The 27,096-nt window shown below is 35.8% G+C and overlaps 1 protein-coding gene across 1 annotated transcript in view; it reads right to left on the bottom strand.

The window, feature by feature from the left end:
- Positions 1 to 27,096, bottom strand: part of LOC120623495 (nose resistant to fluoxetine protein 6-like) — a 62,226-nt gene that overhangs the window by 19,821 nt on the left and 15,309 nt on the right. Inside the window, exon 2 of the mRNA XM_039889540.1 lies at positions 1,387 to 1,506. Coding sequence (XP_039745474.1) covers positions 1,387 to 1,506 — 120 coding nt within the window. The remainder of the gene's footprint in view (positions 1 to 1,386; positions 1,507 to 27,096) is intronic.

Genomic DNA, 27,096 nt, shown 5'->3' with positions numbered 1-27,096 from the left:
TAGCTAAAAAATGTCTTTTACAATAGGTACTCTCGCATTTATGATGTAAGAAGGTAATATTAGAGCTTTTTGTGACAGAGCTCATCCGGGTAACTACTACCACCATGCTGATATCTGCGGCTAAGCAGCATTGTTGCAACGCTGTTTTCCGCAGGGGGATTGTATTATTCTTTGCTGTCAAAGGTCACTTTTGTTTTTGGAGTTTATTGGAGTTTACTCCTTAAGAATCGATTTTCATATGTAAGGCGCCCGGTATGAGAAGAATGTGAGGAGTAAAATCTACTGATGAACGACCTCGTTACGTTTTCGCTTTGCGACGTTGCATGCCCGGCAACTGTGATGCGCAAACATGCAACGTCGCTTTCGTTTAATTAACTTATTTGTCCTATTTAAGTTACCAAGGAAATCGAATGTTATCTAGGTAAAGAAACAAACACTTATGGGACAGAGTGAGATAGAAAACATTATACATTTTTTTCCTATTCTTGTTACCATGGAAACTAAATAATAAACATTACATTTATCCTAATAGTTCTGATACTCTACATCCACCTCAATCTCCCGTAGGCTACTTTTAAGAAGTTACACTTCCGCCGTGTGTGAATAAATTGCACAGGATTTTTAATTTACCCTTTCATTAATCTTTATTCAGCTAAATAAACTCTTTTTGTGTATGTTTCGACAATCGTACTTAAAGAGTAAACTCCAGTCGTGCGTCGGAGCTGACACACACTTTTTATTTTGTATGCAAAACTGACGTTTGACAAAATAGATCGCGAGATTTACGCCTGCCGCAAGCCTGCTGTAGGATACTGAAGGGCGTGGTTGCCGGTGAAATTACAGGCGCATGAGGCTTAAAACCTACGCATCAGGTGTATGGACACAGAGGTACATTGCAGGACGTATTCCTCGCATACCCTACAAAATGTTGCTTTGTTCATAGGCGTTCACTTAACACGAAAATATATATATTAAATATTATAACAAAAAAAAGAATGGTACAACGTTGGATACTGAAATCTATAGGATGCGTGAAGCGGTGATAGCCCAGTGGGTTACTCTTTTTCACTTTCGGGGGGCCGAGTTCGAATCCCAGCACGCAATTCTAACTTTTCAAAGTTTTGTGCGTTTAAGGTATTTAAAATATCACTTGGAAGGAAGGACAACATCGTGAGGCAACCTGCATACCTGAGAGTGCTCCATAATGTTCCCAAAGGTGTGTGGAGTCCACCAATCCGCACTGGGCCAGCGTGGTGGATTACGGCCTTAACCTCTTCTTATTCTGGGAGGAGACCCGTGCCCTGTTGTGGGCCGGTAATGGGTTGATATGATGATACTGAAATCTAATCCGGGTTGATCTTAATGCTATAATGTTGGGGAACTTACGGTTGTGATGGCGGGAGGGTGCGTGCAGTTCATTAAGCACGGAGCACAGCTCAGCCGAGCCCGTCCAGTAGTTGTTGCCCCAGTAGAACATCGCCGTGTAGCGCCCGCTCGCGTCCTCCACTGCAACAGAATCCACCATGTCACTCACGGAATATACCAACAGCATTGCCATGTAGAACCTGGCCCAGAATTAAAAAAACGCTGGATTTTTTTACAAGTGCAACCTACTTTTAATTATGAATTGAAATGACATCCTCTCGAATACTCTATGATTGCATTCCATCCATTCTAGCTTACGTAAATAATCCATCATGGTAGACGCCGTGTGGTGGCAGGAGATAAGAATATAGTCACCACTCTTCTCGCGAAGGCGACTAAGGTAACATAAAGGAGAAGGGGCGCAGCATCCTTCGTGCTACTACTATCATCCACTGCGACCACCGACCCATAGGAGGTGGGCTTTAAAAGCATAGAACTACCATGCTGCACCAAGAAGGGTTTGTGTTAACTATCATTATCTCTGAGGACGTATAGATTTTAATAATAATAATAAACTTTATTTAGGCCAAAAATAGTTTGTACGCAGAGTTCTAGATTAAGTATATAAAAAAAAACATTGCGTTTATGATTTATAAAGAAACAATACTTCTTAAAACATAAGATTTGGTTGCTGGTGCCTTCATCAGATTTCACAGTTTTATAAGTACCAGCGACCTTTAAACCAAAAATAATACCTGCTTACATAATAAATGAGGTTAGTAATTGAAAATATATAGGAATGTACAAAATGTTTGTAAGACCAGGTTCCAGTTACGCCAACTCCTGTACTAGTTAAAACTGTATCACAGTGAGTTGCCATTCCTCGTGCCCAAGTACTTACTATAAGTCTATACGTTTTATTCTATATTATGAACATATAGATAAGAACATATATAGACTGGAACACGGTACTGAAAATTTCTTGACAGATAAACTTTATACCTAATACAATGAAGTGGTAAACATATGCATATCGCTCCCTTCTTCTTCTTATGGCACACAAAATATTTGTTTTTTTGGATCCCTTCGAATGTGATACAAAGTTCGTCTTTAGAACACAAATCAATAACATTTGAAAATATTTTTAATCAAAAATTCGCTTAATTATACATTACTAGCTGTTGCCCGCGACTTCGTCTGCGTTTGATTTTGTTTTTTGTCGTGGCATTAAATTAAGTTGTAGATCTAAAAAAAATTAAAGTATTCAGTATCGCTAAGCCTTAAATGAGGGGTTTGCTGCTGTCCGCTTAGGAGTTCTGTCCTCTATCTCCAACCAAAGTTTGGGCACAATTAAACACATATTATGACCCCTATAATACAAAAATAATTATTTAAATCGGTTATAATTTGTTGGAGTTATGGTGTAAAATCGTCAAACACTCATCCCCTCTCCCAAAGGAACCGAGCTTAATGTCGGGATAAAAAGTATCCTATATTACTTCTAACACTTCCAAGAATATATGTACAAAGTTTCCTGAGGATCGGTTAAGTAGTTTTTGCGTGAAAGCGTAACAAACAAACTTACATTGACATTTATAATATTAGTAGGGATTAATAAATGGTAGTTTTTTGAATTTAACTTCTGCAAACACATTTTGAGCAAACGGCAACACTGATTCCCTTTCTACCACAATGCAATTAACGTCGAAATGTCATCCAATTGTAAGGCCATTGTGAATTTAGAAGACTACGAACTTTTGGCACAATGATAATTGAATGACTATGGAATGGTGCCATAATGACAAATCATGTAAAAAAGCAGACTTAGGGCCCCGGAGGCCTCCAGTCCTCAGACATAATAATAGTTATAACCTACAAATCCTTCTTGGTGCAGCGTGCTTATGAACATTGAAACAAATCCAACATTACATTATCAACCTATAAAGCCAAATATAATCTTGAAAAACATATTCATTTTATCTGCTTAACAATAGTCAGGTCAAATATAAAAAAACCCTTGAACTTTGCAAAGTCGTAAGGGTCATCAGCCGAGAAACTAGTCTTCCTTCCGCGCTGAAGCAGGAAGTTGCGGACTCAGCTTTCTGATAGCTTGCAAATTGCTTCCTCTTGTAATGGCAGGCATCATTCGCGTCGCTTAGTGACGCCTTGTAGGCCATGAGACGGTGGCAAAAAATGATTGACGAGTGATATATATGAGGAATAAACATCTTCTATATATATATAAAAGAGAAAGTGTGTGAGTATGTTCCGTATAGGCTCCGAAACGGCTGGACCGATTTCAATGAAACTTTCAGGGAATCTCCGGATTGACCTGGCGAGTAATCCTGTAAAGTTTGGTGACGATCGGAGCACTCCTATTTTTGAACTGTCAAACTATCAAATACAGCTTTTATTTACTATGATGATATTCTATTGTTGGGTGTACATGGGTGTAGATAATGATCTTCACCCGCTCGAGAAGAGAATAGAAGAGAATGAATACGGAGAGAAATAAATGATTTGATATATTATGAGACTTAAATTAAAAATTTAATGATGTAAGATTATTGTTTAAATAAAATAAAGCAAAATCTAGCCCGGCAAAGCGGGCTGGGTACGCTAGTAGTACATATAAATAAAATATACTACGTATCATACTCATAATTATGAGCCCATAACCAGGCCACGGGTTTAGGCCGTAGTCCACCAAGCTAGCCAAGTGCGCAGTACTTTTAGGGATACAGTGATATCAATGTTATTTAATTGTATAAACGCACCTAACTACGAAAAGTAGGAGATGCTTGCCATGGATCTCGGTCTCCCTGAAATGGAGTCTGAAGTCGTACCGACAATCAACGCGTCTAATGCTAAAAAATATTCATTCTTTTCACTCCAACGGGTTAAAGAACACGCGAGATTTTTTTTTACTTTTGACAAGTTTCGAATATTATTAAATAATTGATTACGTATTTACGTTGCAATATGGATCTTAACTTTGTACATCAGTGTTACGCCTCAAAAAGATAAGCCGTACAGCTTATGTTCACCAGACCTCTTTTTTGCTGGTCTGAGATACTTTTCCAACGCCGATTTTCAGTAGCTGACAATCAATGGCATAGTACAAAATAATTTACTGGCTTCATAATAAAGATTGTACCCTTTCTTTTTAAAATTTTACGAGATTGACTTTGTAATTTAAGTTATTTTATAATTTATATATGTATTAATTATACGCGTAGCCACTTTATTAATATTTTAGACTTGATGATGATATCTTACATCAAGCGTCTGTATAATATAGAATAAGTAATTAAGTGAAAACTAGTTCTAAATTAGCATAATTTAGAACTAGTTTTCACACAAAACATCACAATGCAACATATTTTTGCGGTTGTCTCTTCGACTACGATTAAACCACAATGCGATGTACCATACAATTACTGTGTAATTTGATATTTATACTAGCACTTACTTGTAAGCCCGTGTTATATGGTAGAGACATATATACTATGATACTACACGAAATACTACACGATATACTATGATACTAACTATTTACCTGGTGAGATAACTCAGTCACACAGCAAGCTATGCAGAGAGCATACTCTATGCTCAGGACCAAACAAAAGCTATTGTCTGAACATAAATTCTACAGAAGTCTGTTAGCCATTCCACACCGGTCTCTCTGGTCACTTCTGGTATTTCGTCAGGGCCTGTGGCATTGCCATTTTTCATGGCCTCTATTATTGCCATTTCATATCCTGACGGCCGAGTCCCACTGCGCCAATCGGCCGTCAGCGACCCTGCTTTTTGAGTCATAACCTGTGGGTTCGATTCCCACCACTGGTCAATGTTTGTGTGATGAACATGAATGCTTTTCAGTGTCTTGGTGTTTATCTGTATAATATAAGTATTAATGTAGATTTTAACAAATACTACGTCAGTACAACATCGCCATCTAGTCCCAAAGTAAGCGTAACTTGTTTTATGGGTACGTAACTTACGTCTAGTAATATATAATAATACTAGCAGACCCCAGCGACATCTGTCGGGCTGATTTGTGAATATAAACCATCCAGGGTTCCACCCAAACGCATGCCAAAAAATTCATTCAAATCAGTCCAGCCGTTTAGAAGGTGTACAGTGACATACACACGCACACAAGATATATATATATATATATAAGATACCGGGAAAATATTTTCTAGCGAATGAAGTTGAATACAATTTACCGTTAAGTCCAAACTGCACTCATCATTCAACGTTCTTTACTTGAAATATGGTATTAAATAAAACAATAGGAAAAAAGGGTGACTTAATGTATAATTAGCGATTTATTTGGAAAGCTTGTCGTGAGTAGTGAGCCAAGGGAAGGTCGCGAGGTCTCCGACATGAGGTCCTCGCTGAGTGAGGGTCACGTTCAAGAGGTATCGACTTCGAGATTAAACGTGTTTGCACTCGGATACGATTAATGTTGCCTTCTTTGGTTATACGAGTATCAATGAATGTAAAAAGAAAATTCAATGAATTAACTTCGGGTAAAATCGATATTAATTATGGTCTTTTCTTTTATCTTTTTGAATCTTATATCTTTAAACTAGCAATTCTTTTATATATAATTGGAATCTCGGAAACGATTTTTCGGGGGCGATCAATCGGTGTAGCTAGGATTAATTTTTAGAAAAGGTAATTTATTCGTGTTTTCCGGTTTTAATAACCGATTTGGTGCATACGAAGTTGCACGGGTCAGCTAGTAAATGTTGATATAAACAAAAATAACCTATTTTGTTATGTACCAAAATGAAAATAAATTTAAGGAGTTGATTTTTTTTTTAATTCGTGTCTGGTCTAATAACAAGGTTGTATACACACGGCAGTGGCGAGTCCTTCATACTTTGGTCAAAAACCCACAGATGACATGAAATGGAAAGATCCTTCGCATATATACTGACCGCAGGAGCTTCTCTCCTGCGGTAAACGACAAGGCTGCTTGGAAGCAGGCCACTCCGCTCCCATCTCTCACAAAACAGAAAAATTCTAAAGATTGTTAAACTTTAAAATGATCTTGGAAAAGAGCAATCTGCTGAGTTTCTTGCCGGCTCTTCTCAGTGGAATCTGCCTTCCAAACCGGTGGTAGAGTCACTACAAACAGACTTGACGTTTCATAAGTGCTTATTAATTAGGCTTACTTGAAATACATGAATTTTGAATTTGAATTTGAATTTGAATATGAAGTAGAAATCTTTTGTTTGGGCACTTTAGATAACTTTTTTGATTGATGCATGTTTAAGTTGGTACGAAGTTACCATACCATATATACCATAGCTACTAGTAGAGAATGCAAATTAAATAATAAAAATGAAATATGTATATATGGAAGAGGTGACAGCCAAATGGCACGGTAAGGTATATTTCATAGCGCATAAGATTTTTTAAAGCGAAACTTTGCAAGAATAATTATTCAAGGAAAAACTCTATATCGTTTCATTGGTAAATTCTTATGCAAATATAATTATAAATGTATTACCTAATCTTCAAAGAAAGATGTCCACAGATTAAATATAAAATTTATTCTAACAAATATGTGCCCACGAATCGTATGCAAATACATTTTTATTTTAGTCGGTATAAGTCAAACAGCATCAGGAACGTGTGGTCAAGGTAAATTGTCGAAATTCTTTAGAGGAACAAATATTATGATTTATATTTGGTGGGGGGTTTCGGCCACGGTTAGTTGCTACCATTAGCGTCCAGCGTAAATCGAGTTAACTAGGGCACTCAGCTGGTACTGCATTAGTTATAAAAATCCTCAAATGCGAGTTAACTTAGGGTACGCAGTGTTTTTATGCAGGTATGAAGTGCTAATCATTGGACTCGCAAGGTACATTACTAGGTACAGGTAGCTTCTTAAGATAGATGTTTTCTCCGGAAACTCTTTTGTCATTTGTAGTTTGTTGTAGATCCATTTAATCAACTCTCAGCTAAACATTGAATCCAATCCAATTAAAATACAAAGTATGTTTGAAGATTGTTCGTTTATTTAAGACGGTAATTTGTAGGCTTTACACAATATAACGTTATGCTATATATAAAAGTTTGGGCAATGAAATTATGAAATTATAAAATCAGTGAATAATAAACCTTGTTTACACAATTCGTAGGGTACTTTTAGTTTTAATATTAAAGTTTTTCTTTTGTCTGTTGTTAAGTATTGGAAATTTTAACACTTATGTTCTAAACGTTTACTATAAAATGGGGAAAGTTTGTGAGATTATTCCGGGGGTGTGAAGTAAGATGTGCGCGGCACGTTTACACTACTTTTGGATACGATGCACTGCAGTAATGGCTGAATGAGGGGTCTATATGTTCTGAGTTCTGTGGACGCAACCTAGTTAAGTAATACAGTTTTTAGTCTGACCTTTGGTAATGGTTGTAGTAGAGTCAACAGTGAATTAAGTGAGATTGCGCGATTTATCTTAAGTAAGTATTATTCTATGCCAATGTTTGCTCCCCATGAACCTTTGTGGGTCGCGGTCGATGATCGCTTTATATTCGTCATCATCATATTGACCCATTACCGGGCACGGGTCTCCTCCCACAATGAGAAGGGTTTAAGGCCGTAGTCCGCCACGCTGGCCCAGTGCGGTTTCATACATACCCCACATACCTTTAAGAACATTATGTGGAACTCTCAGGTTTCCTTTCAACGTTTTCCTTCACCGTCAATGCAAGTGATATTTTTAATTACTTCAAAAGCACACAACTTAGAAAAGTAAGAGGTGCGTGCTGGAATTCGAACTCGGCCCCCCGAAAGTGAAGCTAGAGATCCTACCCACTGCGCTACGTCACTGGCTTATTATTATGACCACTGGACCAGTTATTATGACCAGGTTCCACAGACACTTACATGTATCATGACATTACATCATCATCATCAGCTCGCCAACGTCAACTCTTGGTCACAGGTTTTTTCCTACCACACACGGTCCTTCGCATTTCTCATCCAGCCGCTTCTATTTACTTTTAAGGTCATCTGTCCAAAGGTCTGGAGGTCGACCTAAACTGCACCTATCGGTCCGCGATCTCCATTCCAAAACACCTCTGCCTCAACGGTCATCGGTTCTACGATAGACTTCATATCTTTAAATGGCGACAAAAATAGCTGTAGAGACAGCAGGACCAGTGTGATAGTATTAATTGGGGTCAGTTATAAAATCACTACAATCAACCATGTGCACAAATAAGTTAACAGTAGGCACTTAGAAGAAACGTAGAAGAAGTTGCGTCTTAGGAGAAAATAGTTTGTACCAAATCCACTATTCCTCCATTTCAATCCACCATTCCATGTTCTAGTATGATATAGACCTAGGTATTTTTTTACCACTCCGTTAATGTCATCAAGTGACCCGTTTGCTGGGTTCTAGAATCTAAAGGTTATTCCGGCGGCTTCATCATTTGAGCACTTATACTAAAAGACTCGTAGCATAAAAGCTCCTGCCCACAGATTAAAAAAACTTAACACGGAGGACAGTATTATGTATAATTCTGCATCTGTATTCAAACAGAAAAATTCTTTCTAGAAGATAGGAATTCAAAATTCAAATTCATGATTCATTTATTTCAAGAAGCCCCAATTTATAATCACTTTGAAACGCAAGTCAATCTGTTTGTAGTAACTACCAATGGTTCTGGAGGCAGATTCTACGAAGAAGAATCTCAGCAGATTGCTCTTTTTCAACATAATGAGAGCGGAGTGGCCTGTTTCCAAGCAATTCACAAGAATTATTTTTATAGTAGGTTCCGCCCGCGACTTCGCATCTGCGTGAATCTGCGTGACTTCAGAATTGGGTCTTAAGCTACGCTAGTCAATTATTAACGATTTTCCCCCGGGGACTTCTAAAGGAATCGGGATTAAAGGAAGCCTGTGTTCTTTTCCATGTCAAACGCTACATGCATGCCGAATTTCATCCAAATCAGTGTAGCTGTTGTTCCGTGATTGAATAACAAACATCCAGACTTTCACATCCCTATCCTATCCTATCCTATTCTATCCTACTAATATTATAAATGTCAATGTAAGTTTGTTTGTTACGCTTTCGAGCAAAAACTACTTAACCGATCCTCATGAAACTTTGTACACATATTCTTGGAAGTGTTAGAAGTAATATAGGATACTTTTTATTCCGACATTAAGCTCGGTTCCTTTGGGAGAGGGGATGAAAGTGTTTGACGATTTTACACCATGACGCCGTCAAATAATAACCGATAATCCGAGGATAAAAAGCATCCTATATTACTTTTAATACCTTCGGAAATATGTGTACAAAGTTTCATAATGATCTGTTCAGTAGTTTTTGCGTGAAAACGTAACAAACAAACTTACATTCACATTTATAATATTAGTAGGGATAGGGAAGTAGGGATATATATCATCACATAATAAAACCCCAATCAATTTAATGAATTATCTAACACTTTATAAATAATAAAGCATTTTCATAGTGACTAGTATTTAGTAATTTTAACTATGTGTATGACATTTAGACAATCCTTGGAACATAACCGGGTTACCTCTCTCGGTTGGGAAAGATGCTCTAGGACGTTAGGTTTCCTAACCCGCCGCGCGCTGAGCGGTGAATAGCAATAGGACATTAGGATGCGTAAGGCAAAAATTAGCCAACACCACTTATTTTTAGATTAGATTTGCAATAGATAGTCTATTGACTACAGAATATGCTAATTTAAGGCAAGGTCAGGTGTCCTTGGATGGCATTTTCGTCCTTAGATTGCCCTACATTGAAGGAACAAAGATTTTAGGTCCTAATATTGGTAGATCGATCTTTGCAGTTTTGGCTTAAAAATTTGGACGGAAGGATAAGAAACTAAAAACTATTTTTTTCTCTACGTAAAAATGCTTACAATAACAAAAATATAGTTAGGTCGTAAAAATAGATGTTTTTTACTGCAAGAAAAATACCATTCTTAATGTATTCATTCGTCTAAATTTTGTGTATATGGGGGTTTATTTGTGTACCATCATGACAGGCTCATTACAGGACACAAGTTCCTCTTAAAATGAGAAGGGTATTTTTGATAGTTTTTGTGCAGCGGTGTCATGGGCCTACAGTTTGAAAATTGTGTGGATATAACATGAGTTTTATTTTTCCTTATTATATATTTATTATATAATATGATTTTATTAGTTTCATCGTATAAGGCTATCTGCCTAGCTGGGATAGGGCGCGGGCACCGTGACTAATTTCTTAACTTGTAAGTTCGTCGCTGGCTTAATAAGCGTGTTTGAAGGGGTTATCGTCATCATATTCACAGCCTATTCTTAATCTCTGGTCTTAAATCAGAGAAAGATGCAAGTAATACAGGTCTATACAGGCTTAACTGCAACGCGGGTTGGTGGACTACAATGATTACAACGAGTGTAAGTGATAATAACAGAGACCAAAGCATTATATGTGTAAAGACATGGGACCGCAGGCTTTCCCATAAATGGGCGTGGAGATTGTCAATTTTGTTATTCCGGGTTTTGTACTGAGAATTTAAGGAATTTAATATAATTCTAATATAATTACTTCTGGTATTAATAAACAAGAAACAAAGTTTTGTACCCCTTTTTACGAAAATTCCGCGGACGGACAAGTATGAAACTTCTCACACTTACCTATATTTAACATAGAGGTTTTTTTTAAATTATGCATAAAACATTCATTAAATCTATAAAAACATGTTAAACACACTTCCATGTATTTGACACATGCAAGCATAAATTTTGCAATAATATATGGGTACTCTTTTTTTAATTATAATTTGTATGAAAAAAAAACTTACAAATTATATTGATGATTAATAATTAGAGAAGAAGAAGCATAGTGTTTGAAAATAGAGCATTAATAATGTTCAAACTTATAATTTAAATTAATGATGGTCGAATATCGACTAGTAGGCGACCATCAGAGCGTTTTAATCCTACTACGTCCAATGCGTCCAAAGGTAATTAATGTTTTTCTATTTTTGGCGTTTAAGTTTTGCTATCAGCCAATTAGTCAAGAAGCTGTTTTATATAATGTCACCGTGACCATAAATAAATAGAGTAGAATAGAATTTGTTTAATTACCAGAACAACACAAACATACGGAAACACACGGAGTAAATAATTATATTAATAACAATTTGCATTCGGAAAGAAAACGTGCGGGTTTCGCTTGCATCGACTATTTTATTAGTAGTGTTGTAACATCGATTATGATTGGTATGGTGACACGCGCGTCGCATCACTATCGCTGTCGAAATGCTAGTGACGTAGGAATAATAATGGGGACGGATACGTGCAGGGGGACTCGTAATCTGAGTGACAATCGGTTTTGTGTTCCAAGGAATCATGATTAAAATATCTAAAAACCTCTTTATCTTTAACCTTTAATTAGTTTTTTATTCAGCAATGAGTTAGGTTTTGGCTGCAATCTCAACTGGTGGATATGAGGCAGTCAAAAGGAGCCGACTAACCTGTTAGGGGTATGGCAGTTATATTAACCCTAATCGGCTTCTTAATACAAAATACCAGAAAGCTTTAACTAGCCAGCAGCCACAGACGAGGCCAGAGAAATACACAATAAGTTTTAATTTGTTAATACAAATTGCAAGTAAAGACATCAGCACAAATGTCTTGTTATTTCCAGAGATAGCAGCACTGACCAAATATCATGTTTCCTAAAATTGTAGTTCATGTTGGTAGCACTGTTTTAAAATGGCGCAATTTGAGATTTCATTTCATGCAAGTTTATGAAGTTAAACCTTTTGACTATTTCGATATTTATATATACCTATAGCTATTTTCCTTATCTGCTTTTGGTCCCGTGGAATATATTGCTCTAGCGATACTGCCGTTAAACTTTACCCTCTTTCTGACTTGCTTTATTGTATTTTTATTTCTGTATTATCTGTGGAGAACGTTAAAAGTTCATTCAATCATTTATTCGCTCTAACACCATGGCTTATCGCAAAAGGCCTTGCTTTTACAAAATTCACAACGTGTTTGTGTATGCAAGTGCATGACATGACAAATTAATAACATCGCAATTCGACATCGATATAATAATAACTGGTGTCGATTAGCTATGAATTTCTCCACACCATACAAGGGGGTCCACTTTACAATAAATCCGTTTCAGTTTAAATCAGCCCGTATTGCTATAGTAATACTAACTAGATTGTTATATCTTCTACGGATTTGATATAACAAACATGTGTTATAGACAGGTGACCATATTGAGAGGTAGGTAATGTTTATTATGAGCAGGAATAATCAATGGTTTATTATTTAAAAGGGCATGGTCAAGTTACAAGTGGCTAGATGTGCCCTGCTATTTAACAGGTCTTAAATCAAAAATATCATACCATAGTACACATATATTTTACTAAGTTTTTGAGGCGCTTTGTCTCTAGACACTCTAGGTCTATTGAATATGAAACATTGTAATAATGTCATGTCATACAAATGGATCCCCGCGTCTTGTAACAATATCGAACAGCAAGGCTAGCACGGGATTATATCCCTTGACAACGAATATACTCGTAATTAACGTGTCCACCTGCTAAGTAACTGGAAAATGGAATAGGAGAAGTTTACCCGCGTTTATTAATACACATATATTTATTTGGATATTAATTCCACTTGTGCGCCAGTGCTTGAGGCGTTGAAAAACCTGTGTGCTGTGGGAGAAGATACATTTTTATCTTTTCCCCGGGGATATGATTGTCGCCTGCTAGCCGTGTTGAAACTTAGGTGTCTGTAATTACACCGGCAACCATACTCGTAACAATTCTGCTGGGGGGGTAGAAATGAGCATGGCGGTGGTATTTCCCCGGACGAGCTCTGTGACAAAAAGCTCTACTACAACCGAACACAGCCGACAGCTGCTTTCTGAGTCCAAGGCTGTGGGTTGAATTCCTACAACTGGAAATTGTGTGATGAACATTAATGTATTTGAGGGATCTGTTTATAACTATATATATAAAAGAGAAAGTGTGTCGATATGTTCCGTATAGGGTCCGAAACGGCTGGACCGATTTCAATGAAACTTTCAGGGAATCTCCGGATTGACCTGGCGAGTAATCCTGTAAAGTTTGGTGACGATCAGAGCATTCCTGTTTTTGAACTGTCAAATACAGCTTTTATTTACTATGATGATATTCTATTGTTGGGTGTACATGGGTGTAGATAATCTTCACTCGCTCGAGAAGAGAATAGAAGAGAATGAAAACGGAGAGAAATAAATGATTTAATATATTATGAGACTTAAAAATTTAATGATGTAAGTTTATTGTTTAGATAAAATAAAGCAAAATCTAGCCCGGCGAAGCGGGCTGGGTACGCTAGTTTTTCCTAAAAATATTCATCAGTCATCTCTTAATTTGGAGCTAGATGGCGATTTTACTATTATAATGTTAAGGATTGCTTAAACGATAAAAAAGCTTGGTTGTGCTATGTTAACTTCATAGCTTAATATTAATTTACTGTGAGATGGTGATAACATAAAAAAATTACCCGACTAAGTTTTTTGTGGGCTCTTCTTAGACCAGGGCGCGTTTGGTACCCTCGTAGCTTTAGTTTTAAGTTGGCGAACAAAGTTATCAACATCCCCTTACAATTATGTAAAGCTATATGTATGAACGCTTCATAAGTGCCTGTGTTAGGCCTACATGAATGAAGAAATTTTTTATTTGAATTTGAATTTGATGTGTGTATTGTCGTTGTATATTTATTGATTGAAGCTATCATACATACATACATTATGTTCGAAATGCTCTTGCTTTAAGATGCTCGCGATTTTATTTCTCCTTTTATTTCCCTCTGGTTTGCAATATCATCAGTGGAGTGCACAAAGCGTCTCAATTCTGTCGTTCTCTGAGCTAAATTTTCGTGGCTTAAGAACATCGTCTATCCACAAGTTGAACTTGACCTACCATCGCAGGTTGTGACTTGGGCCGCGCTTACGTAACCCTTCACTTTCACTGGCGCGGTAACATCCGAATGCTTAACAGAGGCTACGGTTGTGATGGACGCGGCTGAGTAAGAGGTTAGCTCACTGGAGCTAAATGCGAGAATGGTAGCTTCACTTATACCAAACCACGCTCAGTGGCGTGCATAGAGGGTATGCACGGGGGATATAAAATAAAGAAAATCGCCAGTACGAGTCATAAATACTTAAGTTATGTTTTTTATAACTCTTACTAGAGATTTTCTTCATTTAATATTATCCGCATACCCTTTGCACACACTCTATGCACGCCACTGAACACGCTTAATATTTTTTCGGACTACTTTCAATGTAACAATTATTTATTGTGAAGTCAACATCTCCTGAAGATGCTCCGGTTTCGTAGCGAAACGTGCGTAGAGGGTACATTTTCGAAGATCTGTTTGGAGTGGAGTATAAGGATTGAAGAAATTATAAATTACACCATACAGGTTCTCGTGCTGTTCGCGGAGTACAGCAAATTGCTTAATTTGCTGTACTCCGCTAATTTACATTACATATTATGGATTTCGGCAAAGTAACGCCTGCTTCTATGCAATACTTTCGGGCATTAATAAAGAGATGGTGGTTTTAGTTTCTAGTAGTAAAGCTTTTTGAGACAGCGCTCGTACGGGTAAGAAAAAGGAGAAGAAGAAACACTTTATTGCACGTATAACATACAAGAGAGTTTACAGTAAACAACGTAGACATGCAAAGGCGTTCTTATTGCTGCCAGCAATCTCTTACAGGCAATCTTTGTAAATAGGACTTACAGCAAGAGGGATATTGCCAAGAGTGTTGTAATCCCTACTAATATTAAAACACCAAAACCTAAACAGCAAGGCGTGTCTTTAAGTTTTTAAAAGGCATAGTTTGCTGTCCCCGCACAATGCGGGATAAGAGCAAGGTAAGAACCGCTACGATCTCAACGGATATTAAAGATGCATACCGAATAGTAACTTTGTTTTTCGCTTTTGATCTTATTAATATGTTGTATTTCGCATTACACCACTAGAAGAAGGAGATTTTGAACAATATAATAGTTAGCATGTTATGAAGTTAGATAGGTAGGAAGTTGGCTAGATCGAAAGTTACATCATTTCAATTTCATCGTGGCAACTTTCACGTAGAGTTAAACAATAGAAGGGATTTGTAATTAGTCCGGGATACAGATGTAGTATTGTTAGTAAAGGATCACTGATCGAAAGACGGGCCCTTCAAACTAAAGTGTATGTAATTAAAATAATAGATCCGGCTAGCAATGAATTAAAAATAGACAAAGACGTACCGCCACTCGATTTAGTTGTACGCGTTGAATCTAATGGGGGGGGGGGGGGGGGGGTTATTATAAACGCCATACCCCTGACAGGTAAACACGCTTCTATCTTAGACAACGCTTCTATCTTAGAAAACAAAAAAAATTAACGTACCGACCTGTGTTATTGTATTACCAAGGTTGCTGAACTGCTGGACATTTTCAGTGGCTAATTATTACTAGCTGTTGCCTGCGACTTCGTCTGCGTTTGATTTTGTTTTTTGATGTGGCATTAAATTTAGTTGTAGATCTAAAAAAATTAAAGTATTCAGTATCGCTAAGCTTTAAATGAGGGGTTTGCTGCTGTCCGCTGAGGAGTTCTGTCGTCTATCTCCAACCACAGTTTGGCCAAAATTAAACACATATTATAACCTCTATAGTACAAAAATAATTATTTAAATCCGTTGTTATTTGTCGAAGTTATGGTGTAAAATCGTCAAACACTCATCACCTCTCCCAAAGGAACCAAGCTTAATATCGGGATAAAAAGTATCCTATATTACTTCTAACACTTCCAAGAATATGTGTACAAAGTTTCATGAGGATCGGTTAAGTAGTTTTTGCGTGAAAGCGTAACAAACAAACTTACATTGACATTTATAATATTAGTAGGGATTATATATAAGAATATGGTAGTTAGTTAGCTAGTTTGTCGTTCGGGTCATCTGTTAGATAGATTTAAGTATTTTTAATAAATAAATAAACAGCAGTTTTTTTTTATGTAAAATAAATAAACTAAGTAAGTTGTTTTCCTAGCCACTCCAAAATGTGAAGTTTTATAAAATGCTGTCCGGTGGAAGGCTTCGGCCGTGGCTAGTTACCGCGTGCCACTAAGCTATGTAGCGTTCCGGTATGATGTCGCGTAGAAACCGATTAGGGGTAAAGGTTAAATATAACTGCCCCCCACAAAGTACCCCGCTACCATCATAACTTATCACCAGGTGGGATTGCAGTCAAGGGTTAACTAGAAGAGTAATTTAAAAAAATTGTATAGTTGTCCTTAGTTTATTACAGTGTTATATTAATAAACACAAAAGACACAGTAAATTAAAAAAAAATACAGAACTGGACCCTGTTTCTCTATGGTAAGACCAAAAAATGTAATTCATTAATAATGAAAAATATTTTATTACATCAAAGAAGGGATACAAATATATTATGTAGTTTAATATCGTTATCGTTACAACACGATAAGGCATAAGAAAATAAAACCAAGTTACCCCATCGGAGAAGCCTGTTTTTATCATCTTTAATTAGCCCGCTCTTGACGAAAAAAAAACAACAATAGGCCTCGTAAAATCCCAGGAATGTGTCCCGGAAAGTGGGTCAGCCATTGTGGAAGGATCAGTGACCGGGTATGTAGATACCGGGCCCCTCAATAAAATCTCGCATTCACTTCACTAACTTAAAACACCTGTCGAACTGGCTCTATTGGAAGGTGTTAAAAGACTAATTAAAGTGGAAATAGTATTCATTGTTTATTAAATTACTTAATTGTCGAAAGCATAAATATTAACTCTTTTTTGTTAGAATAGAGATATATAGTTCCGCGGCATGAGTTTGACAGAAGACTTTTTTGGACGCCCACATTCAGCGCAACTTAAAAAGTCCCGATCAAGTTCGATTCGGCTGTTTCGTAGACTTTTTAATTCTAAATATAATAGGTTTAATAATAATAAATAGATATTTAAAGTGAACTTTGAGACAGGCAGGCGTACCAACATTTTAAAAACTTTATTTGGTTTAAAGTAAAAAAAAAAAACAATTGTCTATAGTAGTGAACGTTTATTGTTTAAGATGGTTACACATAATTAATAAAGCCTTTACGAATTACGTCAATACTTTTTTTAGTCTATATGATGATCCATAGAATAAGTTTATTTATATATTATTTATATTCAACCGAATCGTACGCATTAACAATTTGTTCACTTCCTACCACAGAATACATAATGAAAGTTCAAATGAACATAGATCAGAATGGCGACAAGTTTGACGAGGAGCTGACGAATTTCGTTGCAATCTTTAAAATGTGTCAAGAATTAAATGTCTCCGAAAAACGTCTCAGGACTAAAGCTAAACTCTAAGCTAAAGCTTTTTAGCTTCAAAAATATAGCGATACTATATATTACACTATCAATAATTAAGAGATTGCCAAGCTGCTCAAATTGGAACGACGAGAGAGATTTCGAAAAAAAATACGTATAGGAAGTTTATAGTCTGTAAGACAACTTCACGTTACACCTATGGAGGGTAGAGGTAAGGAAAGTCATCTTATATGGGAGAAAAGTTGAAAAAGTGTCCAGTTGTATGCGCTAAATAACAGTTCAAAAATCCTCCACAATGGCGCTGGTGGATGCACAGGGTATGGTATGAATGTAGCAATCTTAGATGAATTGAAGTATGCCGAGTTAAAAAATTTAATGTCATTATCGACTAAAGTAGTTAATTATTGAGAGTTTCAACAACTTACGTTGTACAAAATATTGTGGTAAATATAACCTTACTTCCTTGTTTATTTTTCAAGCCTACTCTAACAATATTTATATTTGGCGCTTCTTTTAAGAGTTACCTTGATGCAAATGTGGCGCCACCCTATTTTAATACATTTTGACGACCCTTTTTTATATACACAGATGATCCTCCTTACCTCTACCCTCCATAGTTACACCCAAAGCTAACCGTCGAGTACAGTGTTACAATAAAAAGAAAGCCTGGGTTCGACGGCCAATGTAAACTAAACTATTGTAAAAAATGGAACAATATATTTTACTATATACGCAATAAAGATCATTTTTCTCTAGCATACTAGATTGGTTATTAGCGCTAATTTACCATTTACCGCTACTAGTTGTGACCCCATCGCTTTCTTGGCGTTCAGGATTTCATATTTTACACTTCGTTAGCGCGAAAAATAGGTGTAACGTGTTAGGTTGAAAATGATTCAGCTAAAAAAGTATAACAAAATCTTTTTTTATGGTACATTATGTAAATTTGTATATTTCTTTCGTAAATTTTAATAAAAAGGTGCATACGTACTTATATTTCATAATTATTTGTTTGTATGCTTTAAATAAACACAGATACATAGAGTCCGGTTAAAATACTCTTTCTGCGCTATAGGCAAATATTTTACAAAGATAATCTCAAATCTAAATCTAAAACTTATTTCAATGTGATATTCCATCCACAGAATCAAGGGCATACAGAAACCTTGTACACGACTAATATTGAAGCATCAGAAGCCACACAACTTTAGTAGTGTTCCTCGAACAGGCGGTGACTTAATTATTTAAAATATTCGAGGTAAACTCTAAAATTTTAAACGTTTACCTTAAAATGGGAAAAAATTGTGAGCTAGCAATATTTCGCGGGTGTGGAATGAGACGTGTACGCGGCGTTTTCACTGTTTTTGGACACAATGCACTGCGTGCAATAATGGCTGAATTAGGGTCTTTATGTTGTTAATTCTGTTTTTATAGGATTGCAAGTGTTGCAGATTTGCGAGACAATATCGCACGGTTTTTTTGCATTGTTGGCTAGATGCAAGTGCAAAACCAGGAAATCGGTAGCCATTTACTACAAGTCTGTTGGTATGGGAATCCCTACCAATATCCAGCAATAAAACTCACCGGTTGAAACTATATACAATCTAGTTGAATTGTCAATTGATCCGGTAGATCTTAATATGACAAGAGTTCTACGCCATAAATCATGATGAAACAACTCATTGCGAATTATTGCGATATATTTATGATTCAGAAGTCTTGAAACTGTAGCTAATATTTGATTCCTTACTAAGCTTTAGATAAGCATTGTGTGTGACCATCAGAGCATGGTCTGGATGTTACGCTTTAGAATTTCTCGATTAACGAGACTAGCTGCACCGAATACGAACGTAATTTTGGATTTCTTTTGTCTCTTTATGTAATTTACAATAAGGCGTACATTCAAAACACAATCGCGGAACGAAATTAGTGTTGGAATTGTTGCAATACTTTGTAGGTAGTTGGTACTAGCTGTAATCACTACATACATTTTTTTGACGGCCCATTGGCGCAGTGGGCAGCGATCCTGCTTTCTGAGTCAAAGGCCGTGGGTTCGATTCCCACAACTGTACAATATTTGTGTGATGAACATTAATGTTTTTCAGTGTCTGGGTGTTTATCTATATATTATAAGTATTTATGTATACTTATAATTCATAAAAAATATTTATCAGTTACCTTAGTACCCATAACACAAGCTATGCTTACTTTGGGACTAGATGGCAATGTGTGTATCGTCGTAGTATATTTATTTATTTATTTATTTATAAATATAGTGAGTAACTTATATGTATTTATACAATTCAAAGTCCTTGCTTACTGACCGAACGACGCACAGCTTAAACCACTGATTCTGGAGACATGAACTTAAGATGGAGTATATACTACGACAAGGTTGTTAGAAATTCCATTTCTAAGAGGGTAAAATAGTGTATTTATTTAAATAGTAGAGGATGAAAACTTGTCTGAAAGTCCCACTTTTTTAAGGTTTATCTTGTAAAAGTAGGACCTTCAGACAATTGGATTGTTTTTGGATATACTGGGGGATAAAAGTTGGTAGCAAAGTTTATGAAGTTACCCTTTGAAATAACAGCATATTATAGCTTAGCTATAATTACGAAACGAGTACAAACCAAAAAAAAAAAAAAATTGGTTGTCTTTCTAGAAAAGCTAATCTTAGGATTAAGAAAAAACGCGAATGAAGTCGCAGGCAACAGCTCAATTTAAAAATTATAAATCGCAAAACACTTAAACGGTTATGATACAATAATTAAAGTTTCAGCCTTGAAATTGTGAAATTTTAAATTACTATCATCGCAGCGTGTACCAGAACGCGGACAGCACAGTCAGACATGTGTTACAAAACCAAAACTAATCATCTAATCCCATAGCAGTTGTAATTTATCGCAATTATAAAATTATTAACTAGCTTTTGCCTATTGAATTGTCTGCGTGGAACTTTTGTTCTATCATTTTTCTATATAAATAAACGAAACGTTAATTGAGCACAATTATTTACGATTATTTTACCAAAAACAAAACAAGAATAGGTACAGGAGAATAAAAATTGCGTTTTACGGTGGTTTTTTTTGTGAGCACGCTACTCCGTATTTAAATCTGCATCCTGACCTGAAATTCTAACCCGTGATTCGTAGTTGAATACGTTAACTAGACAGATATGTCGTCATGAAAGTGTTGTTAGAGTTTGTGTTTTTAGTGAATTTATGATATGTTGGCCGCAATCTGATGATGTCTAAAATAGGTAGCGGTCTAACTTCTTAGGGGTATGGCAGCATAATATTAAAGTCAACCCCCTAATCGTTTCTACGCTACATCGTACCGGAACACTAAGGCGTTTTGCGGCATGTATTTATAAACAGAGTGGTAAATATGCACGGTTAATGCTTCCCACCAGACAAAACTCGTTCAGTCAATACACGCGCGTACTAACTGTCAAAAATTATATTAATATAAATTTTACTACAAACATAACATAAAATAATAAATATGCTATCAATTACTCTGTAACCTTTTTGGGTGTAGTAATTTATCTATTAGAATTTGTAACGTAATTTTTTATGGCGCGCCCAGCATATTTGTGTTGTGACTAAGCATACTTTGATATTTCATTTTTATTAAAAGACAAACAATTGTATTTTTATTTTCATTAAAGAAAACTAAGCCTTATTATTGTAAGAGAGTTCATCACTAACCTGTACTCTGAAAATTAAGCTTAATTTTCCTAATAGATGGTCATTTATTCTTTTTTTTTAAAATTATTTTGTTAAAACTGGCTCAAAAAGTGTCTAAATTTTTAAATAAATAAAAAAAAGTTAAAATATTTGTTTATATTTATCTATAAAACAAGGGAGTGCAGCGACTCTATTTTTTTCACGCTGTATATGAGCTTTTCCTGTACGTATGTTTGTAACAGACTCCTTTGGACTTGATTTTGACCCTCTTTAAACAGTCCGATGTCGTTCAAACTTTGTAGACATATTGAGAACCAATGACATACACTAATTTGATGAGATTATTCCATTTTTTAATTCGCAAAATAAGATTTTTTTTCCATCTATAGTCAAAAACGCAGGAATGATGTTAATTTTAATTTCCAACCATTATCTTTAGCCGATTTCTCTAATATAAAAAAAATATGGTGAACGGATTAATTTTGCTATAGTAAAAATAGTAGTATTAGAAAAACTAAAAATCACGCTTTTATAAATAAACTAAACTAAAACGTAGAAAATAGTTTGGTTTTTTATACCAAGAGTGTTTTTTAGTTTTTTTGAACTATTAATTTCTGATTTAATGTACGTTACCGTTGTAATAAAAAGTCAAAATATCAAAAATGACAAACGACTCAAAGCCAAAAGTTACGCTGGTGGCCGAAAGTTTTTAATTTTGGTAGGCAAAAGGTCGGAGGTTAATAAAGCCGCAGCCATAACTCCGTTAGTAAATACCCGTGGTTTTATAAATCCGAATTTATGTATGGTAGTATATTGTGCTGTCCATTAAATATGTTAATAAGTGGTGTACCATAAACAAATTTAAAAGAATTTATCAAATTTAAGCAATCTGTAATACTTGGTAAGCTCTTAGTTTCGAAATAGTTTTTCCATATTAGGCACCTTATTAATTACCGTAATAATTGACAAAATGGCTGCAACTGGATTTGAAAAGGATAAATGGATATCTCAAAAAACATTATGTTTATTTGGAATAAAACTTTCAGTAGGTGGTAGTTACTTAAAGCAGCATCCCAGCCTTAAAGCAGTACAGGAACTTGAGGTCTGACACCTACGCGTCTCTTACCAGGGTATGTATACAGCAGGAAAATTGCAAGTTTATAATAACATAAATATCTAATCTGGTATATATAAATTTATATCGGTATTTTTGTAGTTATTATGTAAGTGTAGTATGTAGATGTAAATGTATGTTCATGTAAGTTTTTTTTTTATTGTAACCGTATTATGCACCTTCCACTTTCCACTTTATTATCGGCTTCGCACGCTCAGGTTGCCTTTAAAGATCACTTCTAGTCATAAGGCCGCCTTTGCACCCTTGCAATAAGTAATATTACCGTTTTCCTTGTGTTAGTCCGAAGAGATAAGCAATCTAGGTTCCGATACAAAATAAATACACAAAATGCAGTCTTACTGAAATACTAGCAGGTTATATATAATATACAAATACACCTGCGAGTAAGTATTATGTAATACATCATAAGTGGTACAATTTCGCATAATTTTCATATTACCTACCACAGTCTTTACCCGATGCAATTGGTAATGCCAATATAAAGCTGTGTTTGCACTAGGTGACTGTAGATCGAGGCGCTCGCCGTCTCAAACTGAGGCATGGCACGCCACGAGATCACGCGCCTCGACCGAAGTCGATCCATAATATCATATCAAATTTACTGTCTTGCACGAACTTTATTCGAATGGTTCGCAACAACAATTGACTGAGGTAGCTTCTCATTAATTATTTTGTAGCGATAGTGCCGCCCATATGATGTGGAGCATAAATAAATTAATTAATTAAAATCTAGATCGGGATAATTCAATTTTATATTTATTATCAGTATTGGTTTATGTGTGTAGTCTTTTTTATAAATTTAAAATGCATATACAAAATTTTATATGCATTTTTATATGCATTTTAAATTTATAAAATTGATAATTCCTCCAAGTGCAGGTAAAAACACTAATAAAAAATATAAAAAAATAGTGTGTAGTCTTGTTTATGTATTATTATGTAGTTAATCGTATGTTTTAATAGTTTACACCCCACTTTTTTGTTTTCTTATCCTACTTCTGAAGAATCTACTTTCCTTTATTTTCTTAGTTACGGAGTACAAAATAAAAATAAATATCAACCGGTTCCAGGGCACGGGTCTCTTTCCGCAATTATAGAGTGCAACTATCTGCATCAGCAGTTCGCAACCCTGCACAAATGAATACGTAGCTTAAAAAGTACCCGTAAATTGGACACGCAATCATTACTTTTAAGGCTAAGGTCAGGAGTTATGAGAAATGATAACGATTTACATAATTACGATCGTTTTCCGACAAAGAGTGGCATCTTTAAGGAAATGATTCAAGAATTAATGCCAAGTATGAATTTTGTAAATTATTGTTGGGACCTTCGTTGGATTTTATTAAGGGCTCATTACAGTGGGCAGTGTTCCAAACCAGTAGTTGATTCAAAACCAACAGGTACTTATATAACATAGGATATGCTACAGCACACAGCTATAGACCGCTATTCAAATCCCCGAAATGTTACCTATGTACCTAACCTAAACCTAAATCTATTTAAAACCGACGGCCGACTGGCGCAGTGGGAAGCGACCCTGCTTTCTGAGTCCAAGGCCGCGGGTTCGATTCCCACAACTGGAAAATGTTTGTGTGATGAGCATTAAGTGTTTTTCAGTGTCTGGGTGTTTATATGTATTTTCTAAGTATTTATGTATATATAATTCATAAAAATATTCATCAGTCATCTTAGTACCCATAACACAAGCTACGCTTACTTTGGGGCTAGGTGGCGATGTGTGTATTGTCGTAGTATATTTATTTATTTATTATTTATTTATTTAAAAGCTTTAGTAACATAAGAAATCCGAACAACAGGAATAAACTTAAGTCCTTCTAGGTGGAATCTGCCTTCGGAACCGGTGGTAGAGTCACTAAAAACATGCATACTTGACGTTTCAAAAGTGCTTATATTAGGCCTACTGGAAATAAATAAATTTAGTTTTTTTTGATATTTAATGTTCTCAAAGGTGTGTGACGTTGACCAATCCGCAATGGGCCAGCGTGATGGACATTCTCTCACTCGTGCGCTGTGAAGATGATGAAGTTATAATATTATATGGTTATAGGCGCGACCTTGTTAGTGGTCTTTTAAAATTAAATAAAAATTACGAGGCTTAGCAGGAAACTGTCATAATATAAGTTAGTCCACGATGGAAATTCCCGAGTGCTCATTAATTTTGAATGCGTTCACTTTTCATACCCATGAAATATTTAGCAATACAAACAATTTCCCGCCACCCGCACCGTAAGAGGCGAAGGCGATTAAAATTCGCAAGAATCGAACCGGCAACCTTACGCAACGGTCGGTGTCTCAGCTAACACAGTTTGTCTCCTTCGCACCCGCGGCCGGGGAAGTTATTTATCTCGCTCGTCTTTGACCGAGATCGCTTACAACTTTCTTATTAAAATTACGACAGCTGTTTTTGAGTCATCTCTGTTTCCGGTAACTTATGTTTCGTGTCCGATGGGTGGTGGTGTTTTAACACCTGACAAAAATGACGGGTGTTATAATACAGACGGGTATATCCGGATTTCTGTCTGTAAATTTGTCAGATGGGAAGCTTCGGCGGTGGCTAGTTACCACCGTACCAACATAGACGTGCCGCCAAGCAATTTAGCGTTTAGGTAAGTTGCACGATTAAGGGTGTATCGATGTGGTTTTTCTTATGATGGCAGGTTTAATTTTAATTATTTTTATTATTATTATTATTATTATTATTATTATTATTGTTAATTTAATTTGTGCTTCTTTTTATGTTATTTTTAAAAACTGTTAAGTGCACACTATATGAAATAAAATTTTATTATTATTATTATTATCTATCATTTATTATTTTTCTTTTTTTTTAAATTATTAACAATGCTTAAGAATAAATTAAAAAACACTATTAAAAATTTATAAAACAAAAACTTCCACCCTCCGCTTGCGGGGCTTTTGAATGCCCAAATTTATTATTATTATTATTATTATTAATCGGGATGGTTCTGAGCAAAATTTATGAATTTATAAAAATATGTATACCTATTTATCGCAACATTATCGGCAGTTTGTTACGCCCAAAGTTAATGTAATCGATTTTTTCGACGACCTCCCTGGCACAATGGTGAACGCTGTGAATGCAGGGGTCCCGAGTTCGATTCCCGGCAGGGGAATTTATAATTTCTGAATTTTCTCTAATCTGTTTTGGTGGGAGGCTTTGTTGCCGTGGCTAGTTACCACCCACCCGACAACGACGTGCCGCTAAGCGATTTAGTGTTCCGGTGCGATGTCGCGTAGAAATCGATTTGGGGTATGACTACCATACCTACTTCCTGACAGGTTAGCCCGCCACTATCTTGCATCATCACTTACCACCAGGTGCGATTGTAGGCTAAATTGCAGAGGAATAAAATAAAAAAGATACCCTTATATACGAAGAGAAGAAGGAAAACAATAGTGCTAAATTAATTCTGTTATTTAAACATTATGGATCTCTCTAATCTGTAGTTAGTAACTTTAACGAAACTACTTCAAAATACGAAAGCTGTGGTCGAATGGAGAGATTGATATTTCACAACTGACCCTTATTGTTACTAGTAGGGCCAAACGTTTTTAGGGTTTATTGTGGCAAAAATTGCGCTATCCCTGAGTTAGGAAATTCGCGATGCCCCGATGAAAGAAAAGCCTGCTTCTATCCGATATTACCAACTATATCCGAATTTACAAACATTACCTATTCTTAAAAATGTCAAAGTGTAGAGAAAATTAGTGGGTTAACTAATAACTCGTTCGATTTTATTATCAACGCGCGGGTCAGTAGTTATGACACGAGACACACAAACCTACATTCTCTATGATTTAATGCTCGTACTATTATGTTTTTAATGACATTACTTTGCGGAAATCCATGATATATTATGAAAATGAAGCTTAATTTGCTATATTCCGCGAAAAGCAGGAGATATTGACTTAAAAAGAATAGTTGTTAAAATAATTGCTGCCGGGCGCTCCGGTGTCGGAGCGTAACGTGCGTAGAGGGTACATTGCCGAAAATCAGTTTGGTGTAGAGTATAAGGATTGAAGAAATTATAAATTACACGACACAGATGCTCCTGCTTTTCCTGGAGTATAGCAAATTAAGCTTAATTTTCATGACTAAATAATTTACTACGTTTATTTTTTCTCTGAAAAAATCATGACAATCCTACTAATCCTACCATCCTACTATCCTACTAATTTTATAAATGTGAAAGTGTGGATATGTGTTACTCAATAAGGTCGCAAGGCTTGAACCAATTTGGCTGAAATTTGTTACAGAAAAATTACTTTTAGGAAAGGAAATCCTGAATTGATTGACAAAATCTGGGTAATGCGATCAAATCCGAGGACAATAGCTAATATTTTATATTTCTCTATGATTTTTCGACTCTCATAAATGGAAGCGTGTTCAAGCGCATATAATACGAATGATAAAAACTAGTATATAATTTTTTTTTATAACTATTTCTTAAAATATCATGCAGTTTTA

The sequence above is a fragment of the Pararge aegeria genome, chromosome 4 (genome assembly GCF_905163445.1).
Source record: "Pararge aegeria chromosome 4, ilParAegt1.1, whole genome shotgun sequence".
Classification (NCBI taxonomy): domain Eukaryota; kingdom Metazoa; phylum Arthropoda; class Insecta; order Lepidoptera; family Nymphalidae; genus Pararge; species Pararge aegeria.
This window is presented reverse-complemented; position numbering and strand designations above follow the sequence as displayed.